A 15,604-nucleotide genomic window follows, 5' to 3' on the forward strand; every position below is an offset into this window, starting at 1 on the left:
AACAAGTAACTGTGTAACTCTGAATAACCCTTCTTGGAGATTCAAGACCCCAAGATGTTTCTAGGGTTGAGTGAGTGAATTTCAGAGAATGTATCTCTAATCTAAAGTGTATTTATTTGTGACAGGCCATTCCCCCTGTGAATTAAGGCATATTTGCAACCACTACCCTCCCGCAAACTGTGAATGACTGAAAAAGTCTCAAACCATGCAAGAACTGTGCAGAAAGTCAGAGATATGTTCAATCCCTATATGAGGAGGTAGGCAGTATGACCAAAGAGTTTGGTCTTGCAAGCAAACTTTGTCCAAACTGCGGCCAGGGAACCACAAGGGGTCCTCACAGTGGGTCTCCAGGGGGCACCCATTGAACTGGGTAGTATTTCATTTCATTGTTATTTCATTCACTATGGGTTGGCACAATGTCCGAATGAATGATGACTCTTTTCATCCCCACCTACAGCAGAGACCACTGCATAATTGCATACTGCAGGCCCACTCTATCTTTAAGATTTTTTTTTTTTTTTAAATAGGCCTCCTTAGATGATTTATTATTATTATTATTATTATTATTATTATTATTATTATTATTGTTTTAATCAAAGGGGGACCTTGACTTTGGAAACTGTGGGGACTCCTATGCTAAGTATCTGAGGTGTTACGTGGTTCCCCCTTCTCTCTCCTATCTCTATACGGGATGCTACGTCAGAGCGCAGGGCGGGTCAGGGAGGGATGATTCAAGGTTGTGGCGGGACAGAGCACGAGCTGGAAGCCGGCTAAAGCTGGGTGAAATAACCGGAGACCCTGCCCAGTTACTACAGTCCACGTGAGGCTGCAGGCTCGTGTCAGCCAGTCAAGTGCAAACTGCGCTGTCACCTCAGCCTGCCCGACACTGTCCCTGTCACCATACACACACAGACACACGGATCTTAACTTTGATGAGACGCTTGTAGCCTACAACCCCACTCAAAAACATAAAAAAATAAAAATGGCATAGTATTTCTATTTAAAATGCACTGACAAAATTTAGGGTTTTGTCTCATTTGCCTGACTGTAAGTCAGAATAAAATGTCAGCTCTGAGAACCTACCGTTGATAAATCAGTATTATAGCCTAATAATAGGTTATAATATCTAAATTACTAGGATTAAGCTGTTCCGCGACAGGCTATACAGACATACTGTAAATTAGAGAAGATTTACGACTCACAAACTTATCATCAAACGATATAATAAAACGTTTACAAAAGAAAACTTGCAAAAGTAATAGCCCAGACATGTTACTTACGTTGACAGCAGATTGTTATCCAATCCGAATCGAAATCCTCTCTTGTTAACCTCTTGAATGACCCAGTGCACTCGTTTGGCTCCCTGTATTTTTAATATCAGTTTTCACGATTATGATGTAAAAATCACCCCGAGGCAAAAACTACACGACCCAGCTCTAGAATAGATTGTCTCAACACTTCGCCTGATAATTTCTCCAAGCACTCTCACAAACAGGCAAGACGCTAAACTTTTATGAACTTCGGTGGGCGTAGATTTTCCTGTCCCGTGCAGGGGCGGGGCTTTCTCAAGCATACACGTGGATTTCGCCCGGTAAACACATGAGCCCACGTGAAAGTCCCCCCGAGTCTCCGGCAGGAGGAAATTCCAGCTCAGGACAGCCCCGCTTGGTACCTTCGATCTGCCGCTCACCGAGGGAGGAGCGGACTTTCAGTCTGGGATTTTTTTTTTTTTTTTTTTTTTTTTTTTTTTTTTAAACCTTGGACCATCTTTTAATGAAAACTGAAAACTTTTACACTATTCCCTTCTTTTATGGGCGATTTATTGGGAATTAATGACGGCTAAACACATAAAAGCAATCCTAACCCGAGTGGTGAGGGAGATCAGCCAACTTCATAAACAGGGCTATTAGTCTATCAATCGATCAGTAGAAAAAGAGCTGATAATAATGATTTTGATAATGGAATAATTTTGCTAGCCATTTATTAAGTAAAAACTCCAAACATTTATTGGTTCCAACTTCATCTATTCTTAAAAAAACAAAACAAAAACAAACAAAAAAAAAGCCATACATACATACATACACACACACACACACACACACACACACACACACACACACACACACATATATATATATATATATATATATATATACTTTTTTTCCTCCATCTATATTGTTCTAAAATCAAAACTGTTTTTTCCCCCCACATGACTTTGGGAACTTGTACTAGCCATTATTTTTTAACATTTTATAGTCAAATGATTAATTAATGAGGAAAAAAAGTGAAAATAATGATTAGCTGCAGCCCTGCTCATAAACTTTAAAATGATCAAAATTAGAAAATGGTGACTTTGGAGTCAAACTGTAGGCAATGGGCTTGTGAAAGGAACATTTACAGTACAGGACTAGTCTAAATCTACCAGAGGCCTATGCACTGTACCCCCTGGGCTACTAAACCAAAAACCTTCTCTATTAGTTCCCACACAAGTTTGGTTTCTTATTGAACTCGTGCTTCTGGTCATCCCGCCCAGTTTTGTTATGTTGTTGAAGCCAGGTTTGTTTGTTTCATGTTAGCTAAGAGCGCCCTGTAGTCCCCCCCCCCAGACTCTGATCACAGCTGCTCTTCAGCCCAGTTCCAGCTCATCCACAAAGAGAGCAACTAACTGTAGGATGCAGCGCACAATGGCCCAACTGATCTGATATTACACTGAGGCCTTTGTTTACTAATATATAGGAGGCTGGAGGGTCACGAGAGACCCGATTCCACATTCAGACACTATACTCTGATTTGACACTGTGCTCGGTGCTGATAGGTAGTCAACACATTCAACAGAGTTAAGTTAGAACTAAAAGGAAAGATAAAATTATGACATACTGCCTCAGCTGAATTTGTACAACTGACTAGATGCTTTATTTCTCAGTTTGAGAGCAGCTGCACAGTGCAGCGGGTATACAAGCTCCACCAAACTGTCTTTTTCATCATCTTGGACCTGACTCTGTTTGTTATGCCATCTGCAGCGACAGAGTGCATATGGCCTGTATGTTAGTTAACTATTTACTTTGTGACAGAAGGTGACTGAGGAACTTTTGCCCTCCTCCACTTTATCTGTCACCACTGTTACGTAACACAGGCTGCAGTACAAGAGTGAAATGGAGCAACATTTTTTGCAAGTCAGATAACCTTATCACATGACTTTTTACCCTCACCACCTCAGGTGCCTGATGCCTTCATTCCTGAGCAAAGAATTAACAAAGCACTCCTGCTGTAATTGTCACTAGAAATCAGCCATTTTAATCCGACATCTTAGTTATCCTTACTTTTACCATTAACTTTGCCAAACCAGAATTCAAGACTTTTGTGCTTGGAATAAGAAGATTTTAAAGGGTTAAACTACGAAATGGGCCTTTAAAGAATACGTAATTTTCCTCCCTAACTTCTTCAACTCTGCTGATCCTATTGGTGGGTTCATCGCTACATGCTATTTTATTCAAAACCACAAAACTTTATTTTAAATTCTAGTGCAGATCCCAAGGTTTCCAAAGATACCAAATATTTCCTGCTGAATTGCAGAATTCCTTCTAAAATGTGTATATAACAATGCACAAAACATCTAGATATTTTCTATTTGATGTAACAGTGCAGCCATAAAACAGTGGCATCTTGGGTTTGAATATTTTATTCAATATAAGCTTGATGTAGTTTCAGTGAAGCGTTGATACAAAATATGTATGTGACATTGTTGTATAATATTAAAAATAAACAAATTTGAAGCTGCTTATGGGGAAGTTCAAGGGAAAATCAGACTTCAAGGGGTTAACATACAGTACAGGCCAAAAGTTTGGACACACCTTCTCATTCAATGCGTTTTCTTTATTTTCATGACTATTTCTGAGGACATGTTCATCCGAGTCACCAGCCTCAGAAATCGCAAGTTAACAGCAGCTCAGATCAGAGACCAGATAAATGCCACACAGAGTTCTAGCAGCAGACCAATCTCTAGAACAACTGTTAAGAGGAGACTGCGCGAATCAGGCTTTCATGGTCAAATAGCTGCTAGGAAACCACTGCTAAGGAGAGGCAACAAGCAGAAGAGATTTGTTTGGGCCAAGAAACACAAGCAATGGACATTAGACCAGTGGAAATCTGTGCTTTGGTCTGATGAGTCCAAATTTGAGATCTTTGGTTCCAACCGCCGTGTCTTTGTGAGACGCAGAAAAGGTGAACGGATGGATTCCACATGCCTGGTTCCCACTGTGAAGCATGGAGGAGGAGGTGTGATGGTGTGGGGGTGTTTTGCTGGTGACACTGTTGGGGATTTATTCAAAATTGAAGGCACACTGAACCAGCATGGCTACCACAGCATCCTGCAGCGACATGCCATCCCATCCGGTTTGCGTTTAGTTGGACGATCATTTATTTTTCAACAGGACAATGACCCCAAACACACCTCCAGGCTGTGTAAGGGCTATTTGACCAAGAAGGAGAGTGATGGAGTGCTGCAGCAGATGACCTGGCCTCCACAGTCACCGGACCTGAACCCAATCGAGATGGTTTGGGGTGAGCTGGACCGCAGAGTGAAGGCAAAGGGGCCAACAAGTGCTAAACACCTCTGGGAACTCCTTCAAGACTGTTGGAAAACTATTTCAGATGACTACCTCTTGAAGCTCATCGAGAGAATGCCAAGAGTGTGCAAAGCAGTAATCAGAGCAAAGGGTGGCTATTTTGAAGAAACTAGAATATAAAACATGTTTTCAGTTATTTCACCTTTTTTTGTTAAGTACATAACTCCACGTGTTCATTCATAGTTTTGATGCCCTCAGTGAGAATCTACAATGTAAATAGAAAATAAAGAAAACGCATTGAATGAGAAGGTGTGTCCAAACTTTTGGCCTGTACTGTATCTTGATTCTTACCCTTCTTGTGTAGACCTTGGGTACAGAAAATATAAACCTCTGTTTCAATACTGATTAAATTTATGTAGAATATATAGTCAGATGAAACTTTAATGATGCCTCTGAAGTGTTTGGGCTCTTGTATCTACAAGCAATGATAGGAGGCATCAAATAGGATATAAATAAGAATAAAGTAAATGGGTTTTAACGTACAAACATAAAATCAACAATTCCAATGCTCAGACATTTTATATAGTAATGTTTGAAAGAGTGCAAAACAGTATAGATCCCAGCATTGGCTGGATATGTTATGATGGATTTATGATGCCTATAATGCTCAGGTTTTCTTTTTGCCACAGTAATAGAGGTGTTTGTTCATTTCTATGTTTGGCATTGAGCTCATAGTTAGTGCTGCTGTTGTACTGGACTGCATTTTATTGAGAGGTGTTTCTACTATTCTGTCCCCCTCATGTATATAAATAGGGAGGACAAAAAATTGGAAACACCTCTCAATATAATATAGTCCAGTACAAGACCTCTGCACACTACAACCTCAGTAATAAACCTAGAATTAAATTAACACTTTCTCCACAATGTCAACAAAAACTGAGCATTATAAACTTTCTTAAAAGGTAGAATTTATGGTAGAGCTGTTGTATTGAACTGCATTAGATTGTACAGGTGGAGCTAATTAAGTGGCCATGAGTGTATATGCAATATGTAAGACAGATGAACAGAGTATGGAAAGATAATTGTGAAGGATTACATCATACAGAAAGTGCAAATATGTGCTTATATTGACATTAACAGGTTGGTAAGGGGCCATACAAGCAGACACCCTCCAGATCACACCCTCATCTTGCTTTGCAGATGTAGGTGATGTGTACAGACATGTGGATACATGCATTACTAGATAGAGGAACACTGTGCAGAAAAAGTGCAGAGTTGAAAATCCACAAGGAAATGTAAATCAAGTCCCCTATAATTAGGACATGCTCTATACATAGCCTAACGTTACACAGTGCCAACGTGAACTGTGCAAGTCATGCTGTATAGACTAATGCAGGATAAGAAGTTCAAGTACTTTCCCAGATCAGTTTTTCATCTCTCTCTCTCTCTCTCACTCACACACACACACACACACACACACACACACACACACACACACACACACACACACACACACACACACACACACTTTCATGAAATAGTGCTCCCTCAATTGAATTGATTTTACTGTAGAGAACATGAACATACATTTTGGTCTGTGTTAAGAATTACAGTTTATGCAGTTGATACACAGTTTATCCAGTATTTTAACACTGACAGAGATTCAAAGCGGTGACCTTAAAACAGCAAATAATCATTCATACATACATTTTGTATTTTGTAACCATTTCTAATGAATTAAATGGCGAAATGAAATTATGTTTTTAATTTTGCTGAGGACCCTGGGGAGTGTTGGGGGGTGGGGGGGTGGGACTCAGTTATACTTACATAGACACAGATAGATAGATAGATAGATAGATAGATAGATAGACAAATAGATCGATCGATCGATCGATCGATCGATCGATCGATAGATAGAACTACAAAATATCAAAGTATGATGAAATCTAAATTTAGCCTGAGCAGCCACTGCCACAAAATGCACTTAAAAATCAGTGCTTGTGAGAGTGATCATTACTCAAGGCGGGAATGCTAGGGGTTGCACAGCCATAGGGCAAGTCTGTTACATAACAGTGGGTGGAAATAACTCAGTTGCAGTGCATTTCCGCGAGTTCCGTGTGTGTGAAACTTCTCCGTGGATACCATGAGTCATCGCCTCTGTGATGTCATACCGGCTTGAGTAATTCGAGAGAAAGCGCGCGCAGATTTGAGGACTTTCTCTTCCCCGCTATGCCGGGCGATTCACGTGGACCGAGTGCGTGAACGGGGAGCTGAGGGTCTGCAAGGGATGTGACCGAAAATGCGCAATTGGTCAGCCTGGGAGACCGGGAGAAGTGTCAGGGGGGGATCTCCAAATAATCGCAGAAAGTATTTCAGATAAAACATCACTTTTGACCAGCCTCAACAATATAGTTTGCCTCATTGGACAGACGAAATAAGAAAGTTTAAAATGTTTCGATTCTGCGATTCTCCTGTAGTCTAACCACGTTATTAATGCCGGCTTCAGCCTACATGGAAAATAGAAAAATGGACATTTCTTTAAGCCCACTTCATACACAGGCGGAGATAACTTTATTATCGTCGGGAAGCTGTTAAGTGGATGGCTCTAACACTTGTGTGTTCTTGTTAAAGGGTTAAACTCTCACTCATTTACATAACTTAAGATCCTGACACACCACGTTCAACAAAAAAGGAGGGAAACCTGCGGGACACAGTGACCATGAACTTTCAGGTTACACTGTTCAGTCACCATTTGTCTTCCTTTGTTCTTAGAAAGTGACAAGGAGCGGGGTGAAGGCGCCAAGTTCCGCCCAGTATTAAACATGCGACTTCAAAGTGGCTCAGACAACCCCGGGAAGATGATAATGAGGTTTCTATGTAGATGTGGAAATATGTTTGGAATTCATTATTCCTGAGGACAGTAGCAGAAATAGCAGGGAAGACAAAGTAAAGAGGGAATGCAACACTTTCACGGGTCCAGTAATTTTTCTTGAGGAAAACAAACGGATCAGTAATTTGCTCAGTATCTTAATTTGTGAGTAGCAGCTATATATAAAATCATACAGCTACTGAATTGAATATTTAAGGTGCAGAACTTGTTACTATACAGTTTAGTGCCGTGAAAGAGTGCCCTCTTGTGGAAAAGCCAAAACTGGATATACTATGGGATACAATGCGAGTTTACTTTATTTTATTTTACTTTATAGTTTAAAGATACCAGGGGAAAGAAAGAAAAATAACGCAGTTTTCTACAACCAGTAGTTTTAATTGAGACCATTACACATGTAAAAGAAAAACAGTGGAATCCTTTATTGTCAAAAATGTATACTTGTGTTCATTACATATTCTTCAATGACATGTTACAAATCAATGTCTTTATTCAATTGGCCAACCATTTACCAATAGAAGTCTGAAGTATGAAAATCGCAGTTAAATAAGAAATTAGGCTGGGGGAACATACGATCCAAGGGAGGGAATTCCCTTCACAATCCCATCCTTCCTGATTCAAAAATCCTGTTGGCTTTTACACAATAATAATGAACTGTTACACTACGTCAAACTACACGGTACATTCATTGACAAAAAAGAACGCTCTTAAGTGATTAACTGAACTGGAATGATGGCTGACACAACTACGCTTCAGCACTGACAGGACTTGGGGTCAAGCGTAACACCTGCACACATCCACTTACTGTACACATTAAGAGGAATCAGGTAAAATGCATTACCAAAGCCAACAAAACAAAACCTCCTACACCACTAAAACATATTAAAAAAAGAAAAAAAAAAGAGAAGAGAGAGAGAAACAGAGAGAAGAAAATCCAATGCAAAATGACCAGAGGGTCTTGTTAAAGTCCATCGTATGAAACGGCAAACCCAGTACAACCGTTTCTTACATCTTCAGCTCCCTTCATAATTGACAGCCATGCATTCTTCTACTTTCTGTCATTAGACCTGGAGCGGCTGTGGCGAAAAGAAAGATTGTTCAGGCAAACAAGAAATGCTGGCAAAACCGACTACAACAATGTCAGTGAAACAATCTCACGTGAGCAGGGCTTAAGAAAAAAAAAACATTCAAGGAGCCAGGAGTAACTCAGCTTTCCTGAACTCAATAAAAAGTGCAAATTTATGAGTGTGAGTGGTGACACAATTGATCATCACCATGGTCTTATTTAATGTAATTTACACTCAAAGATTGCTATTGCTACAAGTCAAAATAAAAGCAAATTTAAAAAGGAGATCACAGTGGCTGAATATTTCAGTTCAAAGCCCATCAAGTCAGAATTTCAGATGCCCTAGACTAGAAAGCGTCTCTTCTCATGTATGTGCACCTATCTTGGCATACATTTAGCAACATTTATAGTACAGATGGGAACGGAATAATTTAGCAGTCGAGAAGTCTCTGATAAAAATAAGTACTCATTTTAAAAACAACTCAACGCAAAAATAATTGATGTGTGTGAAATTTAGACTTCCCTTTGTACATCCAATCAATTTAAAGCAAAATGTGCTCCTTTGGCACAGAAGCACCAGGCAGCTGCCACCACACTGCATCCCAACCACCAAGTGTGGCGGCTCAGCTGACCTCGGGAGGGCTATAGTGCCACCCCGTGGATTCAGTTGGAACCACATCATTCAAGTGAGGGATTTAGTTTGAAGTGGGGAAATCTCAAAACCACATTGCAAATTTGAAGTAGTATTTTAAATGTTGAGTTGATGGTTATATAATGAGTACTTAAGTACTTCTTCCCATCTCTAATGTATAGCAAGTAAGTTTGTTAGTGTATGGCAGCCTGATTGATGTTGATGGTGTGAGGAAGACATGTACTGGAATGCGATACAGGCAAGTATTATTCTATGTGTGTGTCTCAGTGATCGAATGTCCACTAAAGAAAATTAACATGCGTATAAAGCAGTTTCAATTGGAGAGACCTATCACTGCTTTACTTTCCACTAACATAGATTTGTTGTGATGGGACATCTGAGGTACATTTGTGATTTTAAATGACAGCTATCATACATGAATAAAAAAGTGATCACCCACTGCTACCTTTGGTGAAAATTTTACATTTAGAGACACTGGCACACTTTACTTTGATAAATTGTAACATCATAAGAAGACAATACCTCCGTGATCTAGAGAAGGACCTTGAAGGTTTGTGGTTCCTATCCCGGGAGAGGGATCTCTCCCTCCTCCTGTCTCTGGAGAGGGACCTGCAAAAGCCAAACCATCCAATTAAAAAAATCTCATCTGTTCAAATGGGATCTTACTGGTTTTGTCAAGTTTTTTTTGGACCAACTAAGTTTGCCTGTTAGCTTACATGAACACCTGCTGCTCACTATGACTACATTAAGCTGTATAAGCCATGATCAGCTAAAAAAAAAAAAAAAAAAAAAAAAAAAAAAAAAAATCTATCAGAGCATACAGAAAAATGGAAAATCAGGGACACATGTAGGATATTATCAACATGACTGAGAAGAAAATTGCAAGTTATTTGCTTTAAGCTTTCTTTTGGTCCAAAGTGGGAGTTCCCAAGTTTAACTCAACATAAAGACTCCACATATTTGCTGTCAATAGAGCAGCTCTATGTTTTGTCACACGATTAAATGAGATTAGAGCTGTGGGCCTGTTTTCCAGCTTTGGGGTGGGGCTATTCAGGCTCCGCTTGACTGTGTTGAAAAGGGTGATCAACTTACAAGTTATTGTGTGAGACATTTGTATTTGACAGCTTACATACCTGCTTCGACTGCGGCTGAAGCTCCTCCTGCGAGGAGATCTGAGTGGGGAAAAGACAAAAATGTTAACAACAAGAAGATGCACTGTTCACCTGTTGACCCACACAGTACTTCAATCCCTTTATTGCCTGTGCTCCCCTGAGGTAATCCCTTAATGGGCCTCGTTTAACACAGTCATGTAATCTAGCTCGGTAGTAAGAAATTTGAGAGTGTTTTCCAAGAGAATACAATAACTTCAGTGTAATCAAATAATGTGGATTACTCAATGGCATTGGACCAGGTCCATAAAGATGATGGGCTCCTCAGACTGACATCAGTCTGTCCCCCTGGCCAATCCCACAGTGCAACGAGCACCTAACATTTGCCTACATGTCTTCCTTTCTGCCCAGCCTGGCAAGAGCTGATTATGTTGTTTAAACAAGGAGGCGATCTATGTGACAATCACAGACATTCTTTTAATTTTCAAGCAATGTAGTATTAAATGTTCAAGAAAATTATGTACATCATGAATAAGATTACAGATTCATCAAGGTTTGAAACCTGTGCCTAAATCATTTGCTTCCTTGCTACTGCCTCCATGATACAGCCCCACAAACTGCAGACAGGGAAGTGTTATGACAATATCAAGGAGACCTGGCACACTGGCACACTTTGCACTGTGGGACGGCCATAATGTGGGGATTAAGACAAATGTACACAGGCCACCATCTGTATGCAGCTGGTCTAGTGCACATGAATGGAAAGCATAAGGAAAATGGAGGTTTGTAACAAAACCAATGATGATATAATAGGGCACTGGGAATAAATCTTGCACAAACAACCAGGCTAACATCAGCTAAAAATCAACCACAGAGCACACAGAAAAAAATGGGACTTTTCAGGGGGACTTGAGGAGTTGAGTTTTGACTCTTGTGTCTTCATAATTCTGCTCAGAGCCCCAAGACACACCAGAAGATTATCTATCATCCAAATCTCTGGAAAAGTGATGTTCTAGACATTGGATGTTGGGCCATTCCCCCTTGAAACAATGAGTTACAGTTATGAGTGAGCACAAAAAGACAAACCTTTACGATTCAAACAAAAAAAGAACAACCTTTTTAAACCAGCTGTCTCTTCACTTTCAAAACTGTAATCAGCAGTGTACTGAATGAAGCAGGAAAACTTACTAGTATTTTGGTTTTCAACAAGCTAGATATGACGAAAGGGAGGCAGACTGTCGGCCGGGTAGGCAGAAATGGCTGAATAGGACTGGCCAGATGCTGCAAGGTGATTAGTTGGCAGGCAGATGGGGGCTGGCAGTGGCTTTTTTCCTGCTTTTATTGGTTAGCCGAAGGCTGCTGCTGGTAGGTTGTAGTGTAGACATTTGGGAACGTAAAACGCTGATTGGTCGGGAATGTGAGGTGGGCCGCTGCCGTTTGGGTTAAGGTTGGAGGAGGAGGAGGTTGAGAACGGCATGCTCAGGAACCAATGGGCTGGTGCAACCTGACGACTGGCCATGCCTGGGTCATGTGACACAACACCAGCCAAGCTGATTGGGGCACGCTGGTCAGCGGTCACATGATGCTGAAAGAGGACTAGTTGATTGACTCAGAGGGTGGTGAGAAGAGGCATGGTGGTGACTCTGCAACGGGTTTCATTCTTATTAATATAGATGGAAAATAAAAAGCATCCCCAAATTTTAAAAAAGAAAGAAAAAAAGCATCACAACTGTTATTTTCATTCCCCGACCCCCAATTTTATACAAAAGGGTACTTCTTTGACATAGGAATTACCTATTCCTATTTCATACACCTAACTGTCAAAACTTATTGAAAGTGCACAAGAAGTGGTACACTTCAAAAAATACAGTGTCTAGACCAAAAATAAATGTCTTGCGAGCCAGATTTTTAAGATGTATTTAGCAATGGAAACAACTACACTGAAATACCCATTATAATGTCCAACCCCATACCATACTGAACTGCAGTATCTGCTTATGAATGTCTAGCTCTTTAGTACAATAGACAAAATGACTAAGAATGTCAATGAAGATGAAAACTACAGGCCTTAGGCATTGCATCAGTCACAAATATATATTACCACAAGGAAAAAAAGGTACAAACACTACAAAGGTCTAGACTGCAAAGGCGTGCAATTACCAGGAAATACACTGTAGGTCAGAGAGTGGAATCAGGAAGTAAAAGAGTGGGGTTAAAATTGGAGATGAGGTAGAAACATTAGTGATCACTATTGGACACCACTGACAAATGAGACTGTTTGGGTTACCTTCGTCTGGGTGGTGGACTACGACGCCTGTAATCGTCTCGTGGACGCCTGCTCCATGAAGGGGGAGGACCACGGTTGCGGCTGCGTTTCTCGCCATTAGACAACTCCACTCGAACACGGCAACCACACATTGTCCTGTATAAGCAAAAGTGAACAAATCATGCTCTAAATGTTTGTTAATCTAAGGAATTATTCCACTGTTAAGTTGAACTGCTGCCTACCTTCCGTCGAGTTCGCGCACTGCATCGGTTGCATCTCTGGGGTCTTCAAATTCTACAAAAGCAAAACCTGGGGGGTTCCTGGCAACCCAGACACTCCGGAGGGGGCCATAGTAGCCAAATGCTCTCTCTAACTCTGTCTTGTTTCCATTGTTGCCCAGATTCCCAACATAGACCTTACAGTCAAGAGGACAGTCTCTATGCATGACTGGACCTGAAACAAGAAGATGAACAAGAGTGTTAAGTTCATTAGCCTTAAAAAAAAAAAAAAAAAAAAAAAAAAAAAAGTAGATATAGCAACGTGGGCTACAGTCCATCTACAGCAAATAACTGTGCTTTTGCAATTATCAACTAAAAGAGAACCTTGTCAATGTATGTAACGTGTACATTTCCAACAACAAGGCCTAATTTTAAAAAGGAAAAACAAAAACTGGGGCCCATGATCACGACCCGTCCTGCACCACACACCAGCCACTGGAGGCCACATGGATCTGCAACAATACTGTTTTTGTTTTTTTTTTTTAAACATACGGCTACTTTTTCTTTTAGCCTAAACTAGCCTGTTAGGGGACGCATTAACCTGAGACTTCCAATTCTTGCTAAATGAAGTCCAGCCTGTTGCTGACGACCTATAATTACCATGGTTGGTGTTTACCGATACTGCCACCTCTTGAACAGGTCTCCCCAGGTGTGAACGTACAACAGTGACGTTAGGCAGCTGTGCATTTAGCTGTAAAATACGTCATTTTATTACCGTTACTATGGAAAACGTAACTAAGCTATCTTAGCATCACAGCCGGTTCGCGATACATCCTTCATGTTAAATAAGCGGCTGTGAAAATCAGGCCTGCATCTGTGGCGGGTTTCAAGTTCCATTTCTAGAATATTACGTACGTTTCTGACAAATAGCTACGAGCCAAACAACTCAGGTTAAAACATGCGATAAATGAGCAGCAAACGTTGTAGGTTTGCCTTCATTTAATAGATGCAACTCCTGCTGAGTGTCTGCATTTCTGCGTTTGCTAACATTAACCCAGATAGCTAAAATGGCTGTCGCCTTTCTGTGGCCTACATTAGCCAGTTAGCATTAGCCAGGAAACAAAGTCTGTTAGTAAAAAATAGATATAGTTATATGGTTAACCGTTCAAACGGGCGGTTACTACAAACACAACACTGTACGGTCGTCAAAACTTCAGTACAAACCTATAAATTACCGTGTTTGATGAAATTCACGCCAAAAAATCACCACACTTCGCTGACTCGTACACCCTCCGGTCGTCGTGTGCACGAAAAATGGCGTGACGAAAAAGGAAGCGGCACGTCGTCGCAATTTCACAGGGCAGATTGCGGAGGGGCGGAGCAAGGATTTCCCCGTCAATTTAGATGCCATGTTACTCATCCCAGATGAGTATATTTAACTTTTCCAGTCTGGACACACCTTGAAGATAATACAGTGAAGCATTGAGATAGCTGTAGTTTATTGGGCTGGGTTCCCCAGGTGTTCAAGTGGGCTGTGAAGGCTTTGCTTGGAGCAATTCAAATGGATGTACAGACGGCTAATCCGGATGATATAACGAACGCACACTTGGACGCGCGTTCACTCAGGCATGCACACAGCCGAGGGGCGGAGGAAACAAGTGGGTCCAAACTGTAGCTACACACATTAATACAGCTAATACAGTACGTACGTTTTACATTTGTTTTACAGCTTTTTTTTTTTTTTTTTACGGTTGTGTATTTTGTATATTTTCGTCTTATTAGATTTTTTAACCTTAATTTTTCTTTCATTTTATATTGCAGCCAGATCACTAAGGTTCCCCACAGCTTATGTCTTAAATGTCCCTAGGTGTCCCATAACAGCACAAGTGAGGCTGCCTTTTGTTTTTATGCCCCTAACTTGTGGAAACACACTGCTCCTGCATATCAGAAGGGTAAGCTCGCTTGGTGTTTTCAAAAGGAAATTAAAGGCCTATCTTTCCAATCACTTTGGGCTATATGAATAAAGTTGAGTTTGAGTTCATTGATACACTTACTCAAGAGAGTAGAGCAAAGAAAGTAGTAAAGAAAGGCAAAGGCTAATATCTCATCTAGATGCAAACAGAGTAAGCCTGAATCTAAACGTAGTACAGACAAATTCTAGTGAAGAATGATTGGAACATATTTTCCAGTTTTGAAGGATACTTAACTATTAAAAGAGAATTTAAAACTTCAGGGTAGGAAAAAACAGTTTAACCCACACTCCAGTTCAGAGGGTCGTGGTGGTCATGCCAAAATCATCAACAAGTAGAGGATGAAGAAGAAGAAGGAAGAAGAAAGAAAACATAAAAAAATAACAGGGGAGCATGTATTTTTATGGCGTCCTAAATATCAACAAGAGGCAGGCACTAAAACAGTCACTCCAGAGGCACAGCTTGTCGTTACTATCTTATAGAAATGTTACAGAGGAATTCATGGAATTTTGGGCCATTTTCAGGTTTTTAGAAAACAAAGGGATTAGAAGAAGAATATAATTTAAGTATATGGTAACCATTCTGGCGCACACTCCTATTCAGAAGGTGGCACCTTAAAGCTGTTTGCCAACCTCCATAAAGGAAGAAGAAGAAGAAGCAGCTTGGCGGTTGGCCGAGTGCTCCGGTCACCAAGGTCGTAGAGCCAATCACAGAGCGGTGAGCGGTGGAGAGTCGAAATGTGATTTTCCAGCTGCAAATAATGGAGAGAAGTCAACCATACAGTCACAAAACAAGCACTTTTGCTTCTCTTTTTGAATGCAATATACAAACGGGGCCAGTAAGCGTGAACCCTACTTGTTTGGTCACTTCT

At 40.6% G+C, this 15,604-nt stretch overlaps 1 protein-coding gene across 1 annotated transcript; it reads right to left on the reverse strand.

Annotated features, from left to right (window-relative positions):
• Positions 1-7,814: 7,814 nt before the first annotated feature.
• Positions 7,815-14,126, reverse strand: srsf3b (serine and arginine rich splicing factor 3b). The gene is made up of 6 exons (XM_030051710.1): positions 13,999-14,126; positions 12,788-12,998; positions 12,567-12,701; positions 10,304-10,342; positions 9,693-9,779; positions 7,815-8,528 (listed from the first exon to the last, which is right to left on the reverse strand). The coding sequence occupies exons 2-6, from the start codon at positions 12,988-12,990 to the stop codon at positions 8,501-8,503; spliced, it is 492 nt and encodes a 163-aa protein (XP_029907570.1). The 5' UTR covers positions 12,991-12,998; positions 13,999-14,126; the 3' UTR covers positions 7,815-8,500.
• Between the last annotated feature and the right edge of the window lie 1,478 nt (positions 14,127-15,604).

Source organism: Myripristis murdjan, chromosome 5 (assembly GCF_902150065.1).
Source record: "Myripristis murdjan chromosome 5, fMyrMur1.1, whole genome shotgun sequence".
Classification (NCBI taxonomy): domain Eukaryota; kingdom Metazoa; phylum Chordata; class Actinopteri; order Holocentriformes; family Holocentridae; genus Myripristis; species Myripristis murdjan.